This window comes from Urocampus carinirostris, chromosome 3 (assembly GCF_059441175.1).
Source record: "Urocampus carinirostris isolate Australia breed hairy pipefish chromosome 3, RoL_Ucar_1.0, whole genome shotgun sequence".
Taxonomy (NCBI): domain Eukaryota; kingdom Metazoa; phylum Chordata; class Actinopteri; order Syngnathiformes; family Syngnathidae; genus Urocampus; species Urocampus carinirostris.
In genome coordinates, this window is record NC_142351.1 from 24,855,880 (window position 1) to 24,875,692 (window position 19,813).

At 39.0% G+C, this 19,813-nt stretch overlaps 1 protein-coding gene across 5 annotated transcripts in view; it reads left to right on the forward strand.

The window, feature by feature from the left end:
- Window positions 1-16,891, forward strand: part of camta1a (calmodulin binding transcription activator 1a) — a 517,270-nt gene extending 500,379 nt beyond the window's left edge. For 4 of the 5 annotated variants that reach the window (XM_088331228.1, XM_088331227.1, XM_088331229.1 and 1 more), the window contains 10 exons: window positions 62-410; window positions 1,330-1,790; window positions 1,939-2,117; window positions 2,534-2,723; window positions 3,317-3,388; window positions 5,765-5,785; window positions 5,871-6,070; window positions 7,791-7,865; window positions 8,104-8,134; window positions 12,370-16,891. In XM_088331228.1, the coding sequence (XP_088187354.1) occupies window positions 62-410; window positions 1,330-1,790; window positions 1,939-2,117; window positions 2,534-2,723; window positions 3,317-3,388; window positions 5,765-5,785; window positions 5,871-6,070; window positions 7,791-7,865; window positions 8,104-8,134; window positions 12,370-12,402 (1,611 nt within the window). In that variant the 3' untranslated portion in view covers window positions 12,403-16,891. The remainder of the gene's footprint in view (window positions 1-61; window positions 411-1,329; window positions 1,791-1,938; window positions 2,118-2,533; window positions 2,724-3,316; window positions 3,389-5,764; window positions 5,786-5,870; window positions 6,071-7,790; window positions 7,866-8,103; window positions 8,135-12,369) is intronic. The other variant, XM_088331231.1, reaches the window with a different exon arrangement.
- The last annotated feature ends 2,922 nt before the right edge of the window (window positions 16,892-19,813 follow it).

Below are 19,813 nucleotides of genomic sequence, written 5' to 3' on the forward strand. Positions count from 1 at the left end.
GCATTCTGCTGCAATACTGAACCATAAGTGTCTCTTTTGTGCTCTTTCTCACCCGTGCCAGATGTGGGCATGCGCGTTGGGTCATCTGGAGGCAGCCGTGGTACTGTATAAATGGGACAGAAGGGCCCTTGCAATCCCGGATTCTTTGGGGCGTTTGCCTCTTTCCATCGCCCGCTCCCGCGGCCATACAAAGTTGGCAGAATGTCTGGAGCAACTGCAGAGGGAAGAGCAGCAGCCATCAGCTCCATTACCCCCCACCACCCGCATGTCTTTTTCACCGGCGCCCGAGACCCCCACGACAGACAGCTGGATGCTCAACTGGGCCAATGAAAATGCTGTAGCGTCCGGTGGAAAGAGAGGCGCACCAGCGACAACCACAACTTTATCCAGTAACACCAGCCACAATCCAGGCACGTATTTATTTTCATACTAAACTTTACATTAAATCAAATATTGTGAGCATCATCACTCACTTGGATAAAAATTGACATGTGAACTACTTACATCAATTCGATTCAAAGTTTTCGGTCGGTTTGTGCTGAATGACACAATCTTTTAGGATGTTTTAAACAACCCGGATTTGGGGTTGAGTGCTTTAGACACATTGACCCTTTTTAAAGGTACAACATAAAAGATTATGGGATTGTTTTTTTTTCAAACTGAATTAACCGTTTTTTAATTGTTTTTTTTTTTCAAGGTTTTCCTTTAGTGAAACCCTTTTAGTCCAGGTATTTAAAAAAAAGTATCCTTTTAAGGGGTGCTTTTTTGCGCAGAGGTACCCAATTTAGTTGACTCCATTCTACATCATTTTTGTAGGTATTATAAAAAAAAATATTATGAAACATTTTGGTTTTTTTTCTTTTAAATTGTTTTTTTTTTTTTAAGATAAATGCCAAAATAAATTAGCAAATATATTTGCAAGGTAGTGCTTGGACACTGGCCTAAGTTTTGAGTGCAATTTCTTTTGTAATAACAGTGCATTGAAAAATGATGAATCGTAAAAAATAGTGCAGTAAAAAGTAGTGCACTTACATTTAGCAGCAAACTCATTTTTCAATACAATTGGTAATATATTGTAATAAAAAATATTTATGGGGGTTATTTGTACAAAACATACCATTATTTTTTTTCATATTGACCCAAATAGGTCATTGGTCTACAGTTGACCCAAATTGTTTTGTTTATTTGTAGTTTGCTTTGTTCTTTTGTTTACTTGTTCGATTGTTTGCGTGTTTGATTTTTTTGCTTGTTTGTTTGTTTGTTTGTTTGTTTGTTTGTTTTTGACCCACCCTTATTTTGAGTGCTAATAACCATGTGCATGCCCTGCAGACTTGAGAAGACCGAGGTCAGAGCCTTCGAGTTACTACAGCAGCGATGGCCAAAGAGATCTCCCGTTGGCCAAAAAGCATAAACCCAACCCACAACAGTTCCATACGCGGCCCGATAAGGCCATGTCAGTTCCTCTTAGCCTGGAGCAGCAACAGCTCCATAAGCTTTCCACAAGCCCCAAGAACCAGTTTTCAGATACCTCGGACAAGAGTCTGTCAATAGGCGGGAGCACGGCGGCAAGTAGATGGAATGCCAGGGAAACTTTCTCCAGTAGCAATGTGGGCAGGAAGGGCCTGGGTGTGAGCGGATGCAGCAGTTTGGGAAAGGAGAAGCTCCTCACCCGGTTACGTCAGCGGGAACAGCTTGGAATGCTGGTCATGTCAGACAGAAACATGGCTGATGCGGAAATGTTCTCTGACCTTGAGAGTCACGACTGTCTCTCACAAATGGAGGACCTACAGGTTAGTCAAGTACTTTACTACGGGAGGTCTTACAGAGTCTGTAAATTTGAAAAAAAAAACAGATATTCATGCGGTCTTAGCAATCACAATTTGCCAAGTATATGTTTTAATCTTATCTCCAAAATCCATGTTTATGTGATCAAAACAGGCAAATATGATGACTCTGGCTGAGCAGATAATTGAGGCAACACCAGAGAGGATCAAGAGGGAGCACTTTTCTTCTACAAACTCGTTGCCAGTAGACACATCAGGAGTTACTAACACAATGAACTGGCTCGCCAACTATCTGGGAGACGTCGAGCAATTACCCAGCATCTTGCACTTACGGTATGGTTAAACCTTGAATATGGGCCCGCATGTGTGCAAATACCTTACTCGTCTTTTGGAGTTAAAGAAGATACAGTTAATCACAAACTAAGGCTGTCTTTTATGTGGCCAAAGGGAAAAGTTGGCCGTTCGAAATTATAAATACGTGTCGTTGTAGAAAACAAAATTATTTTTTACGCTTGCATATTCTGATCTTGACCACCATGTTTAGCAAGTTTTCTGATAGTAACGAAAACATGAATCAGATCGAAAAATTGAATAGTATGTTACCAGAAAGTTAAAAAGTCAATGATGTGGGTCGCGTTTACATGGCCAGATTGACTATGTGAATAAAGTTAACAGATACCAACACCCTGCTCGCCATCAATTTACAGATCATCGTATAATGATCCCTTATCCCCCTCGTCCAACCCTAGCCTCAGTCCTAGTGGTGCCCCGCTGGGGGAGGGACCCACGCTTCCATCACAAGCAGACTGGAGTGAGTTCATCAATGCCTCCAACAGCAAGGTGGAGAGAGACCTGTCCCAGTTGACTCTGTCAGACCCAGAACAAAGAGAGCTATACGAAGCTGCCCGGCTCGTTCAGACTGCCTTCCGCAAGTACAAGGTATGCCACCTGCCCCCATGGTAGCATACGATGTAGGGTGCATTAGAAATTGTGTACCAGTTGTCTTTGTGCAGTTTTGGTGGTACATTGATGGGTTTGCTTTTATTACATCCTGCAGGAAATGCACTGTTTTATATCAAATTGCACACATTCCTTTGTATCTGTCTTATACTTTCCTTTGTTACTGTACAAAGAAAGAAAAATGTCAGTATGGATCTCAGCATGGAAAAATGGCTTGTGCAGAGCATGTCATTTTGCACTGTCCTCCATAATTCTACACCGGGTACACTTGGCTAGCTTTTTGTCTGCTGTTTGGTGAATGGAGCCTGCTGCTCAGAAACACCTTTACACCCCTGTTCTGTTTCTCACTACTGTTACTTCCTTTCATATGATCATCTCTCTACTATCCTTTGCCATCCACGGTGCTTTATTCTGTCTGCAATTAATGCTTGGAGGTTGTTCTGCAACAGTTTGACTGCGAGTCGCAACTTCCTGAAGACACAGAGAGACTGGAGAGAGCCACTAATATCCAGGGGTTGCAAAAAAAAGGTTGTGATTTGGCCTCTGACCCGTCCCACTGTATTCTCCAACAGGGTCGACCGCTTCGAGATCAGCAAGAAGTAGCTGCTGCTGTTATTCAGCGTTGTTACAAGAAATACAAACAGGTAGGTTAGGTTTTGTTCAAGTTTGGCTTACTCTATAGTGGAACCTTAGTTTTCTTAAGATCACAATTGATTAACACATATATTGAAGCAATTGAAAATACAGTGTTTTCTTAATTCTCTGTTGTGCAAGAAGAGGTCATTAAAAAAATGTCACCTGCATCAAGTCACGTATTTATTGAGTCATAACAAACCACTACAGATTCACGACTTTTCACAACTGTAACTTTCAGCATTTTTGTTCATTTTCACATTTACCACACCTTAAATGCTATAACTATATGCAAATTTGGTGTACTAGGAATGCTTTATTTATGATATATTTATTATCAATATTTACTATTATTATTGTTGTTATTATTGTTGCCTGCAATCTGGATTATTTCTTGGTATGTGTAGATGGCAAAAAGGTGACTTTATTCACCTATAACTTTATCTTCTAATGTCATTGCACTTATGTGTAGGGGTGGACATGGTGTGTATTCGATCGTGAAGGACTTTAACCACATTTTGATTTCAAAAGATAATTTTACCTATTCATTTATCTTTAATGAGTCACATTCTACTCAGGTAAATCTCAAAGCGAAAACAGAAAAATGTGAAAATAAATTCTCTCATTAGCTGCACCGCTTATCCTCAGTAGGGTCGCGGGGGTGCTGGAGCCCATCCCAGCAATCATCGGGCAGTGGGCAGGGGACACCCTGGACTGGTTGCCAGCCAATCGCAGGGCACACGGGGACAGACAACTCAGTCGCTCATTCACACCTAGGGACAATTTGGACCGGCCAATCCACCTGAAATGCATGTTTTTGGAATGTGGGAGGAAACCGGAGTGCCCGGAGGAAACCCACGCAAGCACGGGGAGAACATACAAACTCCGCACAGGAAGTCTGGAGCTGGATTTGAACCCACGCAGGAAGTTCCCATGACATGAACTGTGCCGCACATGCGCTAACCACTGTGCCGCCATGCTGAAAATAAATTCTGTGCTCAAACAAATTAACTAAATGCGAAAAGTAAGGAGCAAATTATTACTATTATCATGATTAATGATTATTATTATTATTATTAGTAGTAGTAGTAGTAGTAGTATTTTTTTTTTTTATTAAATGTGACTTGTCATACACACAGAGTGGGGTTAAGGGTATGTATTGATCCCTCCACCTTCGATTGGTTGAAGGCAGTGTGTAGTAAGGTGCCAAAACGACCGAATGGTGTATTTCATTCAATTCAAATTAAAATATGTTTTTTAAGGTACAGTTTTTCTAAAATGTTAGTTTTATTATTTGCATTAAACATGAAAGAAAACAGCTAATGTTGTGTCTAACCCCAATGGGAATTGTTTATTTTATAATGGTTGGCTAGTTACTGAAGGCAGTAAAATAATGTGTTTGTGTGTTTGTTTTCTGAACTCAAGTCAAGTCACATTTATTTGTATAGCCCTTAATCACAAGATGTCTTAAAGGACTGCACAGGATTACAATGACACCATCGCCTGATCTTCAACCAACATGCGGGCAAGGAAAAACTCAAAACCTCAGCATGAGGAAAAAAGAAACCTTGAGAAGGGGCCTAACAAGTGGTAATCCCCCTTCCAGGATGACCAGAGTGCAATAAATTTAGCATTGGGTAACAGTACACAAAACATAAAAAAACATCAATAACAGAGAACATTAGTTAATATATAAGTTCATAACAGCGACGACGCCTCAAGCCTGTAAAATAGTCCAATAGTCTAAATAGTTAATGGAGTGACTTATGAAGCTTTGCAATGCTGTACAAATATGTTATAAGTACAGTATGTCACAGTTCACAATAAGTTTTGGACCCAATGGAAAATATGCAACGGCGTTAACCTACAAAGTGGACTGTAAAGTGGTAAAGGACGACTAAATGTAAATGATTCGTTCTTTACAGACACTCAAAGCATGTTTTGTAGAAATGAGCTTCTTTATAACAATAAAAAAGAGTTCTGCTATTAAAATATAGCATTGTCATATATCAATTTTATCAAACAAATATTGGAGAGAGTGGAGAAGGTTTTTGTTTGGACAAACCCCTTTGTTCATAATTATTTATTCATTACACCTTCTCATCATTGGTAGGAAAGATCTTCAATATTGTTTTAGCCCCAGGTGATGTGGTTTTATGTGCAATTCTAAAATAAAAACAGGTGAGTCATGCTGCCAGAAGGATGTTTACCCTTAAAATATATGAACCTACCAATATTCATCTACAAATTGGGGCGTATGCAAACTGAGGTTCCACTGTACATGTTTGCTGTCATAAACTCAAACGGTGATGTGTTATCATTTGACGAATTATGTGTTACATCCACTCAGTAACTAATGAATGCTAAATATTTTCCCACCATACAAGCTTACATGGATAGCTTTGAAGGTAAACTTGTTTGCAAACATCACCTCAATTCATTCCTGCAAGCAGCCATGTGTGAACCATTTTTTGGTTTCAATCTTTTTTGCAGTATGCACTTTATAAGAAGATGACGCAGGCCGCCATCCTTATCCAGAGCAAATTTCGCAGCTACCATGAGCAGAAGAAGTTCCAGCAGAGCAGAAGGGCTGCCGTGCTCATTCAGCAATACTACCGCAGCTACAAGGAGTTTGGCAGGCTCAGGCTTCACCATCGTGGGGCGGCTGCGACCCTTGTGCAGCACAAATTGAGGTGTGTTTATGAATGCAATCAGGTCCCTTTAAATTACTTATTTGAAGGCAGTGACGTGCGGTGAGGTTCATGTCTAGTGAGGCAGTCAGATCTTCATATAAATGAACCTACTGTACAGCATATTTGTCATTTGTCTTTCAACATTTAAGATGATTTGTTTCAAAACCAGCAGATTCCCTAACAATATACAAACTGTAGCATAGAAAAAAAAATAACTTTTAAAATGTTATCATGTTTCCTCCGGGCACTCCCGTTTCCTCCCACATTCCAAAAACATACATGTTAGGTTAATTGGCTGGTCCAAATTGTCCCTAGGTGTGAAAAAGCGCGTGAGTTGTCTGTCCCTGTGCGCCCTGCAACTGGCTGGCAACCAGTTCAGGGTATCCCCTGCCCACTGCCCGAAGATAGCTGGGATGGGCTCCAGCACCCCGTGACCCTACTGAGGATAAGTGGTGCAGATAATGGATGGATGTTATTATCTTACCTTTACTTATATCAAGTCCATGTGCCGCTCCTTTTGAATAGCAGCATCAATAACTTTCTTGTCTTCTGCTTTTATTTATTTGGAAAACTTTCAATTTCAAGATATAATGCTCCAATTTTTGGGGATAAAAGCCAAGTTATGTTGCAAAAACCTCCGGATGACTGCACTTGAATTGCTCTAAGCTAGCTAATATGATTGTATTGTCCTAAGGGAGTGCGCAAAATCAGAATCAGTTGCCGTGGTTATACTATCGTCCCCAGGAGGGATAAGTGAAATGTAACCATTTGATCACAGGCTCACCTGTCTCCACTTAGTGCACATCACTATTGTAAGGTCACATTGAAGGTGGCAATACAACAATTTTGCAACCCTATAACTTTGTAGTGCTGAACATTCTTTGGTGGGCTCGAAAACCAAATGGATGTTAAAATTATTTAGTTTATCATTGTTGAATAGGCTGCCGGACAAAAAAAAAATCTGTTATTAATAATGGTCAACATGTGTCTGAAATACAGTAGCATAGAGGGACCGTGTGTATTATTCGGTGACAAGATGTCACTGTAACTTGATGAGCAACCAAAAACGAGTGTTGCAGAAACAGAAGAAAGAATACAAATTGCGGAGACTCAAAGTGACCAAAATCTCACCGTTTTTCATCTCTTTTTGCCCAGCTTTTCTCGGAATTGATTTAGAGACACCCATAGCAGTAAGAAAGTGGATAATTATGTAAGCTTGGTGAAAGTCATGTTATGTTGGATAAATGGTCATTTCTCTAACTGCAAGTATTTTCAAAAAATGCACATTTTTATAATAGTTGTTGTATTCCTGCTTATTATTTAAATCAAAAGAAATTTCTTAAATGAAAAAGGTTTGTTTTACCTCTAAAAAGTGATAGATAATAAATACTGTACCTTTAAAAAGACAATAATTTATCTAAAACATATATTGATAATATTTTTAGACCATAAGATACAGGTTCGAAAACTCTGGTTTAATACGGAATAGTCAAGAGACATCAATAGCTAAACTCTAATAATAAAAAAAAAACAAGTAATCACATCATAAGAAATCTCAATGAGATGTAGACACTGTCCTAAAGGGAATGTGCCAAAGAATTGTGACCATTTAAAAAAGTACAATTGAAACAAAAGAGCATGGATTTAACATTACTTTAACTTTGGAAAGGAATCTTAGTACAAAAATAATAAAATACTGTCTCTGCTGTGTTTCCTTCAGAGGCAGCCTACTGACAAAGAGGCAAGATCAAGCCGCCAGGAAGATCATGCGCTTTTTGCGCCGTTGCCGCCACAGGTAAACTCCCAAACCAGGATGTTGCTACAATGTTCACCAGCGCTAAAGTCAACCACGTGCTCACATGACCTTGTACGGATGACTTTCCCTTTACCGCTTGTTATTTTGGCTGGATGTGGTTGAAAGCTTCGGTACCCCATCCCCTCACTGTAATCCCCAACCTGCGCTCGCACCTCAGCTGCAGACCACCTACTTTATGCTAATAGCTGTCTGGTATTGTTTTGCTGTTTACGCCAAGCCCCTTGATGGACCATAGACTGTTCAAGCGGGTGAGTGCTCCCTTAGCAACTCAGTTTTTGTCTCTCTTGCTTTTTATTTTATTTTATCGATCTCTCCTCCTCTATCACTCTTTAATAATACAATGATCTCCTACAGCGTTTTGTGCTTTTGCATTTCTACCCGCTCGTTCCCTCCTTTGATCTCTATCTCTTTCTCTCTTTCGACCCGATGCCCTCCTCCATCACTTTTGCTTGATGCCTGCTTGCATGAGGGCTGCCAGCCGGAGCCACAGGTGCATTGAAAAGCTTCCGATCTGAGCCAAACTTTCATAAAACTAACTGAAATGGTGCAACAGGTCTTTTTTGTCTTGACATGTCATTACCTCCTTAGATTGTGGTTTGATTTTAGTAATTAGGACCAAAAGACAGTTTAACGGAACGCAGTAAGGTCTTTCTATTTACTTATTACGCTGCTGCATGTCAAATGTTGACAATACAGGACTGAAGGCATGCTATGGGCTTGTTCTTTCACTTTTACTGGCTGATTGTTTGTCTCGTTTCTTGCCACCTGACAAACTGAGGGCTGAAATTGCCTTGTTCTTGAGATCCCAAAACCTTTTAAATTCAGCAGCATTCTTCCGTGATGACAAATATTATTTGTACATATCCTGGTCGATGAAATTTGACTTTACGGTATCTTACACTAATTATCCAAAATGAGATAATCAGTGTTATTTTAAAAGTAGAAAAAAAGTAGTTAATACGATCCATCGATCCATTATCTGCACCGCTTATCCCCAGTTGAGTCGCAGAGGTGCTGGAGCCCATCCCAGCTATCTATGGGCAGTGAGCAGGGGACACTTTGAACTAGTTGCCAGCCAGTATTATTAGTTTATAATAATGATACGTTATAATCATTATTAACATTGTTATTATTATATCTTAGGTGTGTGTGTGTGTGTGTGTGTGTGTGTGTGTGTGTGTGTGTGTGTGTGTGTGTGTGTGTGTGTGTGTGTGTGTGTGTGTGTGTGTGTGTGTGTGTGTGTGTGTGTGTGTGTGTGTGTGTGTGTGTGTGTGTGTGTACTTTTTTTCTCAAAAATGACCAAAAAAGTAAAATTATTTGATATGGCAAATTATTTTGGTCATTTTATTTATTAGGTCCTTTTAAAAAATAATCGTCTGCAGTTCTGAGGTAATGGGATCAAATCCAGCTACCAACCTTCCTGTCCGGGGTTTGCATGTTCTGCCCGTGCTTTTATGGGTTTCCATCGGACACTATGGTTTCCTCCCACATTCCAAAAAACATACATGTCAGGTTAATTGGCCGGTCCAAATTGTCCCTAGGTGTGAAAGAGCGAGTGAGTTGTCTGTCTCTGTATGCCCTGCGACTGGCTGGCAACCAGTTCAGAGTGTCCCCTGCCCACTGCCCGAAGATAGCTGGGATGGGCTCCAGCATGCCTGCGACTCAACTGATTATAAGCAGTGCACATAATGGATGGATTGATGGATGGTCTGCTCCCAGTCATATCATATAATATTGCCTGTTTGACGTATTATAATTCTAGAAAAACAATATTAAAAGTCACTAAACCAACAAAAAATGAGTCAATGCTTAACATCAGCCAAAATATTTTTTGCAGTGTACAATGTGAAGTATATCTGTATTACTCTGCGGGTTCAAGATGTTGTCAGCCAGCATCAGTTATGAAAAAAAGTGTTTTTGTGCATTGGTTTAGTTCTAGTATTTATTCAAATTCTTTTATTCCACTCAGTTCCTCTCATTATTCTTTAAATCCCCTGTCTTTTGATAATTTTCACAGAAACAAGCAACCAGGATTTAGCAGCATCATGCACAAAAATAATTCCTGCAAAGGATTGTCTAATAGGTCGACCTGCAAAAAAAAGCATTTAGGTCAGTGGGAAAAAAGATTGATTCCTCTACCCACTGGGAGAACAGTAACGGATTCATACCTCTTGGGAGCACACCAGCCCAACATGAAATGATACACACGAACTACGTATTGTGGCACATAAATGTCAGAGCAAAGAACCTCATCAAAGTTATAGATAATAGTTACTTAGAATACATTGTTGGCCTTGGCGGGGATTTGCTTTAGTCAAAATCACTTCACTTCAATTAAAGCCATCAAACAGAAACGTTTAACTCAAAAAGGAAATAACCTGTTCTTTACGTTCCCTTTGTTTATTAGATAAATTTATATGATCAGAGATTTTTTTTTTTGACCACCTAGACATGACAATAAAAAATGGTACACTGGTACCTTGGGAAAAAGAGTAACTGCTCTCGTAAGTTTTCAATATGAATTTGCTCTGGTGTCTTGCTACAGTCAAATGGTAAATGGTCTGCATTTTATATAGCGCTTTTCAAGTCAATGAAGATCTCCCAAAGCGCTTTACAATGTGCTTCACAATTAAATCAAGTCGCGTTTATTTGTATAGCCCTAATCACAAAGAGTCTCAAAGGGCTGCACAGACCCCAGATTATTGCAAACCACAGACTATTATTACACCATCCCCTGATCTAAAACCTATATGAGGGCAAGGAAAAACTCACAAATCTCGACATGAGGAAAATGAAGAAACCTTGAGAAGGGGCTGCACATGAGGTAACCCCCCTTCCAGGATGGCCAGGCTGCAATGGATTTTGCAATAACAAATAATACACAGATATTGTCAACATAAAATATAGGTTATTCATATGCTATGGAATAGAAGTGTGTTTTAAGCTTAGATTTAAACATTTCCACTGAGGTCGCAGATCGAATCTCAGGGGGAAGCACATTCCATAGTATTTTTAGCCTATTGCTAACTGTGTAAAATCCTAGTCAACATCAGTGTTATTACTATTTCATAACGTCTGGTATAGAGGTGGCAAAGAAATTTACGTTCCGAAGGTGAAACCAAATAAATATTGAACGCCTCATGCTATGATTACATATAAAAACAAATTGATGAATGACTCAACATTGTGAATGGTGTTTGTATTTGTTGTTCTAGTGTCTGTAAAGAGGTATCAACACATTTTGAAAAAAATCAACTTTAACAGTACTACATTTGTGCGCCCTACAGCAAAAATCTGTGAACATACGTGATTGATATGTGTCATAACTTAATTTTAGATAGTCAGAGATATTCAATTAACTATGATTTTTTTCTCATTTCTGGAAAATTGTATAATATAATATTCATAGTCATATACATATTCATGGTAAATCGTTGTTGAAAAAAATACCAAGGGTTTTTTTTGGATCCTTCAATTATCTGTGATAATGGACACTAATTGATTTACACCCAAATGACTAAGACCGAGCATTTTACCAATCTTTTCATGCATACTTTATCATCTGCCAGAAACAACTTGAAATAGGAAACAGATTACACAGTCAGCTGTAAAAATGTGTTCCTCTCTGATGTCAGCCACAGCAGGCAAAGTTCAGAATTATAGTAAAAATGTCCTTTTTAATGAAAAAAGAAAGGACCAATCTCATAGATGTTTTTGTTTTGAGAGGGATAGTGAAAAAGGAATTTAATTTATTTAATGTGTTTTAATTCAAAAGGATTCAATAAAAAGACTTAGTTCAACTCATTTGCCGCCGAAAATTCAAAGTATTATCATATGAAAACCTATGTACAGTTTTCTGTTCATTTGCTAGTCTCATCTCATCTCATTAGCCGTACCGCTTATCCTCAGTAGGGTCGCGGGGGGGCTGGAGCCCATTCCAGCAATCATCGGGCAGTGGGCAGGGGACACCCTGAACTGGTTGCCAGCCAATCGCAGGGCACACAGGGACAGACAACTCATTCGCTCATTCACACCTAGGGACAATTTGGACCGGCCAATTCACCTGAAATGCATGTCTTTGGAATGTGGGAGGAAACCGGAGTGCCCGGAGGAAACCCACGCAAGCACGGGGAGAACATACAAACTCCGCACAGAAAGTCTGGAGCTGGATTTGAACCCACGACAGGTTCCCATGACATGAACTGTGCCGCACAAGCGCTAACCACTGCGCCGCCGTGCTGCCCTCATTTGCTAGTATTAACCACAATTTATAATTGTAAATTATGCATTATTTAAGGTTTATTTTTCCCTTTTTTTTCAATTGCATTTCCTGCCAAATTGCATCAAAGTTTTGAGTGTGACTTGGTGACGTAATGACCAGTGCTTCCTTTTTACAGTACCACCGTCAGCATTGCAATAAAATACTTGTTTCTGACGTTTAGGTGCTTCCAGTAATGTCTGATGTCTGTGTTGTGTCTTTCAGGGCGAAAGAAATGAAAAGGGCCAGGGAAAATGAGCCCCCCCTTGCAATGTGACTTCACTCGTCCAGCACCTCCTTTTTTAATTTATTTTTTGGGGGCTTGGAAGAAATGTAACGAGAGGCGGACTGAAAAATATCATCAGTGCAATGTCATAATTTTTAAAAATGTTGCAAGCACTCACATGTTATCACTCAGAGAGTTCTACTACGGTATTATAAACTTGGTGTTGCCAAGTTTTGCTTCATGGAATTTTTTTTTATTTGCACTTTTTCATGAACATAATGAAAGAACAGAGCAACGGACAAGATCTCACACCATGCGAGGAGACCATGCTGGAAGACTCATCGATTTATTATCGGATTTTTTGTTTCACCGCTAACAAAATCATCAGCCACACGGATCTCAAAAGCTCATCACGTCAAGTTCCAACTATCGGCCCACACAACTGAATGTAGTCTACTCGGGGGGGGTTGTGGGGTGCAACAATCGCTCGTTGTTACTTGATGACTTGAATTTGTTTCATGCTGTTTGTCTGTTCACGTCTAACGTGTCAGTGACCTGTATCTGCAGGTTTTGTGTTGTAGAATCCAAACCAAGATGGAGAGAAAAAAACTGCATGACTCATGGCTAGATAAAGTCGTCGCTCGTGTGTTTTACGGTCTTCGTCTTTGCAGCAGGCCGAGCCTCCATATTGTCTGTGTTACGCGCCTTTTTATTCTTTTGTCGGGGGTAACGGTCAGGTTGCAACTGTTTTATTCAACGAACTTCGAGGCCCATGAGGGCTTTCGAGTGGGAGATCACATACATTGCCTTGACATCTTAGGGACTCTTTAAAGCGGGTCGCTGAGAATGTCCCAAAATAGGGATTTGGACAAATCCATATTTTTGAGAACAGAGCCAACATTTCTGTATATAGACCAGGCCGGAAGTATGTAGGGCAGGGGGAATAACACATTTACCCAATGGGGATTGTATTTTAGAAATATATTATTTTATTCATTGAAAAAATGGGCCAAAAAGATGTATGACATAAAAACAAATATTTGTATAGTTTTCTTTGAATGCCTAAGAAGATGTATTGTTTGTAAATAGTGTACATACCTGGGATTTAAAAAAAAAGCTATGTGCATGTAAAGTATGAAGATTTAAATCTGGGAGAGGGTTACACAACAAAGCAGTAGTGGCTATGCTCTGAAAAATGAAAACAATTTCACTATTGAAGTATTTTATTTTGAATGTTTGAAAAGAAAAAAGAACATTTTCCTAAAGCATGTGATTTATGCCATTTGAAAAGTACTACAAAACTACTGTCTTTAGATTTAGGAAGAGTCTGTAAAAAAAATCATCCTTGTATGTTTCCCTTTACTGTTTTTTCCTTCTGTTCATGTTGGGCCTCCCAGATTTTTTTGCCTATGGTGCAAAGGGTGCTTAGGCAATTGCAGTTTCACAATGGGGGAAATTTCCCAGGGGAACACGAATACTCTCGCTCTCAACAATAATGCCCGTATACTAGAATTGCGTGTTTTTAACAAAGTAGCATCATATGTTCACTCAGTGTCACAGTTATATGTTGGTCATCTCCACAAAAGCAAAATGTGGCGTTGTCTTTTGGCATCTTTAAAGAATGTAAATGGCAGCTTGGACCAAGCGGTTGCTCAGTATTCAACAATCACATCAGTATTTCATTCTTGACTCAGGCTGCCAAGTCCAAAGTGAACTCGTGCTGTAGTCAGTGCGCAAAGCTCCGTATTTAAAGCTCGTTATGTATCGTACAACTTTTCTTGGTCAAGCAACTTAACGTGCCGCTTTCAATTGACAGTCGATTGAATATTAAAGGTGCACACTCAAACAGTGCAGAGCGTTGTTTACAAAGTATATTTTACATCTTCGTGTTTGTTCTTTTCAAAATGTCTGTTCAACGGTATTTCGATAAGACATGTTTCCATGCTTAACTTTTGAACAGCTGTCCCAGTAACAGTAAAACAAAGTTTTGACGATCAAATTGAGTCAAATGGGCAATGGAGATTGTACGTGTAAAGCCCTCAATGGCACTGAATGTTTTATCTCCGCACCGTCTGGCTAATTATGGTTTCGTTTATGTTGCAAGTGCCTAATTTTCTCAAGATTTCAACAATTCCGCCCAGAAAGTTATTGTTTTGCATTTGAGCGCCACACAGCAATCAATTGTCACATGAGTGTGTTGACGTCCATCTTGCTAACATGTGTATTTATTTCTCTTTCTGTATTTTCTTCCTTAAATTCTATTTATTTAAGATATACTATTGCTGGAATATGTTGCAAAGCTTTTTTTTTACCCCTAGGCCTGCGTGCAGGATGGATGGCAAATTGTTAAAAAGGAAGAAGATTTATTACGCATGCATGGATAAAATAGTTATCCGGACAGTAGAAATGCACCTTACGCATGCTTTCTTTCCTAGAATCAGTAGTCAGACGAACATAGGACCGACATGTTCTGCGACTGGCATCGAGGCCAAAAAAAAAAAAAAAACCTGCTAAAAACAGTAGCTGCTACTGTTTTTCACAATAAAGCATGAGGAAGAATTTTATTTCAGCAAGCTTGAAATTACATCCAGCTACCCTAGAGGGGTCAGGTTAAATTAAGTATTAGATCAGTGCCCTTTTTGACCCAGTTTTTCAGTTTTTTGTATGCCGCATTAAGTATCTTAACTGTCTTTTCATCATTGATGGGCGTACAGTATCCATAAACCAGATGTTGTCACTGGTCAAAATTGACCAAAAGAAATTTGTCATACATGGTATTATCTGTACTGATACCTGTGTTTGGTTGTACTCTGTTTAATTTTTTTTAAAATTTGTATTTAATGTCAACATGATTCATTTTACCATATGTTTATGTGTTTTTTTGTTTGTTTTTTAGGAAATTATGGAAAGCTATATTTTAAAAGTGGAAAAGGAACTAATATGACAGATGGCATGATTCTCTGCAAAATTTAGTTGTTTTTTTTTGTTTGTTTTTTTTGTTTTCATTTTTTACCGAAAAGTCATATTTCTTCAAAGGTCGGAAATGACAAGAAACATTTATTCATTTATTTTTCATGTTATTATCGGCACTTACCACACTATTTATTCATTTTTTCTTCTACGATAGCTATTTTTATTTATTATTTATTTATTCTCTGTATTATTTCATCATTGTTCATTTTACCATATGAATGAGGTGCTTTTTTGTAAATTAGGGAAAATAATATTTTAAAATGGGAAAATGAACTGATAAGGCAGATGGCGCTAATTTTTGTGTATTTTAAGTTTATTTTTCTTTTTTTCTTTATGTTACCAAGAGAATAAGTCATAAGTCTTGAAAAGGAAATATAGATTTTGCTAAATTATCTGGAAATAGAGCAAAATCATTTTGCTTAAAAACATAATTATTTTACCTGTTCAACCAAATATTTTTCTTAATTTTATAACAACTTTTTGCTATATATATATATATATATATATATATATATATATATATATATATATATATATATAAAGTGTCATTTAAATTTTAGTGGAGCTTTTTAAATTATTATTTTACCAATGAGTATTTCTTTGTCGGGAGCTTCACGATTTTCCAGGGCCACTAATAATCAATAGTATATCTACAGCATAGTTTGAACCCCACAAAATTCTAGTCACAAGTTCCATCCCTCTTCTGGTATTTCTCAGGGTCCCAACGCCGGGAGGAGGAAAATTAGCAAAACAAAGGAGGAAGAAGATGCAAAGTAAAATAATTGTTTTTGTTTTCTTTTAAGGTTGATTCACACAAAATCTACGAGACCTAGCTCCTTACTAAAGGTGTGTTTTGACCGACTGGGACATTACAATTGGCTTTTTCCTCTTCTTCTTTTTCCCCCCACCGTCACCCTGCCAGAAAAAGAAAGGACAGGACAACAAAAAAATCTCAAGACATCTCCAACTCCTTAGCACAGAGCAATAAATAGATCTTTGTTTAAATCCACAGGGCGGACGCACATAGTCTATTGACTCTTATGCAGTAGTTTATGGAGCGAAATGGTTATACGGCACCCGAACCAACTGCACGTTTTCAGCAATTTCCAAACAAGAAGAGAAAAAAAAGGCCCGACTGGCAAAAGCTTGGGGTCCTCCACACTTTGCATGTGATTAGTGTTAGATCTCCTTTCCTCTCCTCTATAGCTCTCTTCCTCCGTCCAACCCCTTTGTTATGTGACCTCTTCCCTGCCCTCAACTGTTCCTCCTGCTCCCTTCGATTTTCCCAATGTGTTTTTGCTTTGTTCCCGCTTTTGTTCCCCCGTTTCTGGTTTGTTGCTTTTATTTTTGTAACTGTGCATGTACAAGCGTCACTGACTCGATGGATATGTTCGAAAAAAAATACGACAACAAAAATATGTGATTTCAGCTGCTGAAGCCATGCAAAACATTTTGAAATGCCCTTAAAGATGGAAGATGTTTTTTGAATGCTTTATATTCTTTCTGCTGTAAAATAATAATAAAACATGGAGAAAAACGATGAAACAATGTGTTTTAAACCCTTGCTCATCATTGTGCTTGTGATTGATGTTCTTTGGAGCAAGTAGCTCCATCTGTGGCCCGTAAATAGATAATTTCATGCCGCTAACCTTCTATAGTAGCCGTTGAACGCTAGTTAATGACTCACACCAACTATCCTCGCGTCAGCACTTAAGCACCTAAATCGAATGCCTGCCAGGTTTGACAAATACTGTACCCTTTACATTGTTTACACAAGAGGAAGAGTGTAAAAATACATTTTGCCGGAGAATGCTCACCATTTAAGACAACCGCAGAATGTGATGGAAACTATGGAGGGCCGAAATATGTCGAAATAAATGTATACATAAATAATTACCTACAAATGTTTGCCATATAAATAAACAAATGTGTTGATAAATCATGTAATATCTAAATATTTTATATGACATAAATTGAATTTATTCATTTAATTTATTTAAATGAGGAGGCAGGTCAAATTTGCCAAGGTTTTCACCTGTTTCACGACTAAATACATAACAAAATAAATGCATAAATAAATAAATGGCAAAATGCAATCAGTAAGTAAATGAATAAATAACATTTGTGTTGTATATAGGGACAGCACGGCGGCGCAGTGGTTAGTGCGTGTGTTGCACAGTTCTGAGGTCATGAGATCGAACCTCCTGTGTGGAGTTTGCATGTTCTCCCCGTGCTTGCGTGGGTTTCCTCCGGGCACTCCGGTTTCCTGCCACATTTAAAAATCATGCATGTCAGGTTAATTGGCCGGGCCAAATTGTCCAAAAAGGTGTGAATGAGCAAGGGAATTGTCTATCTCTTTGTGCCCTGCGACTGACTTGCAACCAATTTAGGGTGTCCCCTGCCCACTGCCTGAAGTTAGCTGGGATGGGCTCCAGCACGCCTGCAACCCTACTGAGGATAAGCTATATATATATATATATATATATATATATATTATGTTAATTATTTACTATTATTGTGTTAACTTATTTATTTGCATTTATTTGTAGGTATTTATTTATTGATGAATGTATTTCTACATATGACAGGATGGGTCCTACCCAGAAAAACAGCCAGGAAATAATATTACAAAGCTAGCTGTTTCTTTTTCTAATGTAGACCGAATTACACACATCCAAAATGTGGACATAACACGGAGCATTATTGATAAAATATTCTATGGATACTTAAAACTTTTACATTTATGGTTTCAGTATGGAAAAAAACGAATTATGTTTGAGTCGAAATCATTTCTTTAGTAATAAAAATACAAATTAGGAGACAGGTTCTCCTAAAGCTGAACAATATTTCCCAAGAGGCTTGATGAAAGGGGGAAATTTATGAAAGCATGACCTTGTCGCATTTGGGTCATCTGACATTTGCAGTCAATTGAAAACATTCTTCTGTATTCTAAAGACCTCATATCTCTTAGTTGTGGTTGGAGACCCCATTTATATTTTAGTCAATAAAGTGGGCTTTTTTACCTTGCCGGTGAATGCAAAGTGGCACAGAAGCTTTGCGAGTGCCTTAAAAAGCTGCGGGCAGCAATTTCCGAAACCTCATTCTGAATCTCTGCGTGTTCTTGTGAATTCATCAGAAAGGTGGTGTCAGTGTTCGGTCTTTTGGATCATAATGAGGATTTCAGAGCAACAGTGACATTTAATTTTATGGTTGAAAGGCCAGACGGGCTATTAGGGTCAGTGTATCATGAGAAGCTATTAAGATTTATATTCAGTATTATTTGGGGCAGCGCTCTGAGCCTTATCCCACTTTTTAAAAATAAATGTTGTCTGTCTGCACTTGACATCAATACTGCTCTAATTGCTCTTCCAAGGCAGGTACAATATGTTTGGTTCTGTGAACAATTTCTGATCCCCCAGCCCTTATATCCATCCATTTTCTGCACCGCTTATCCTCACTAGGGTCGTGAGGGGTGCTAGAGCCAATCACACCTATCTTCTGGCAGTGGACAATGGACAACCTGAACTGGTGACCAGCAAATTGCAGAGCACACAGAGACAGACAATTCACTCCGTCATTCACTTCTAGGAACAATTCGGACCAGTTAATTAACCTGCCATGTATATTTTTGGAATGTAGGAAAAAAACGGATTGCCGGATACACGGGGACAACATGGAAATTATGTTAGCTAGAATTGAAATTTGGACCTCCACACCGTGGGGCTGCGTGCTAACCACCAAGCCACCCCTAATTGTATCATGTAAAATAGGTAGGTAGATTTAAGTAGGTAAATGTTAGTAGGTTGGTAGATAATTGAGGTACAAGGGTGCCAGGTAAATGTAAGTTGGTAGGTATTGGTAGAGTGAGGGTGAGAGAGAGAGAGAGAGAGAGAGATCTGTATTTTCTCCCTTGAAATTATGTTAGGGACTGCAACTAAGTAACTAAGTTCTGTTTCAACTACTGTATATTGACTAAACAGTATTAGGCAAAAGTGTCATGATTTGCCAATTGCCCTAACCTGCGCTCACTAGTTCAGCCCCAGCTGCCACTCGTTAGTCCCCCTCTTATTTAAAGACGTCCTTTACGTTCACTCCTTGTCAGTCCTTCAGCAAACCTCCGCAGATGCAAGGCAAGCATTTTTGACTCTGGCTCCCGTTCTGTTCCCGACCTGTTCCTGTTTCCTGCTCGTCTATCCCTGGCTTCCCGATCGTCTCCGGTTATCTGACTTATCCCGATCTTCGACCACGATCCGTTCTCCCGTCCCGGCTGCCCGACTTGCTTCCGATCTCCGACCACGCTTCGTTCGCGAGGGCTTTCTGCTTCCTCCCTCCCAGCAAGCACCGGATTCCTCTTGCCCAACTTCCTCGATTCCCCAATAAAGCATTGTGTGAATTGTTATGCATTTGGGTCTACTACCTGTTCTGGTCGTGACAAAAAAAGAATCCTTTTGAAATGCAAAGTTAGCCAGG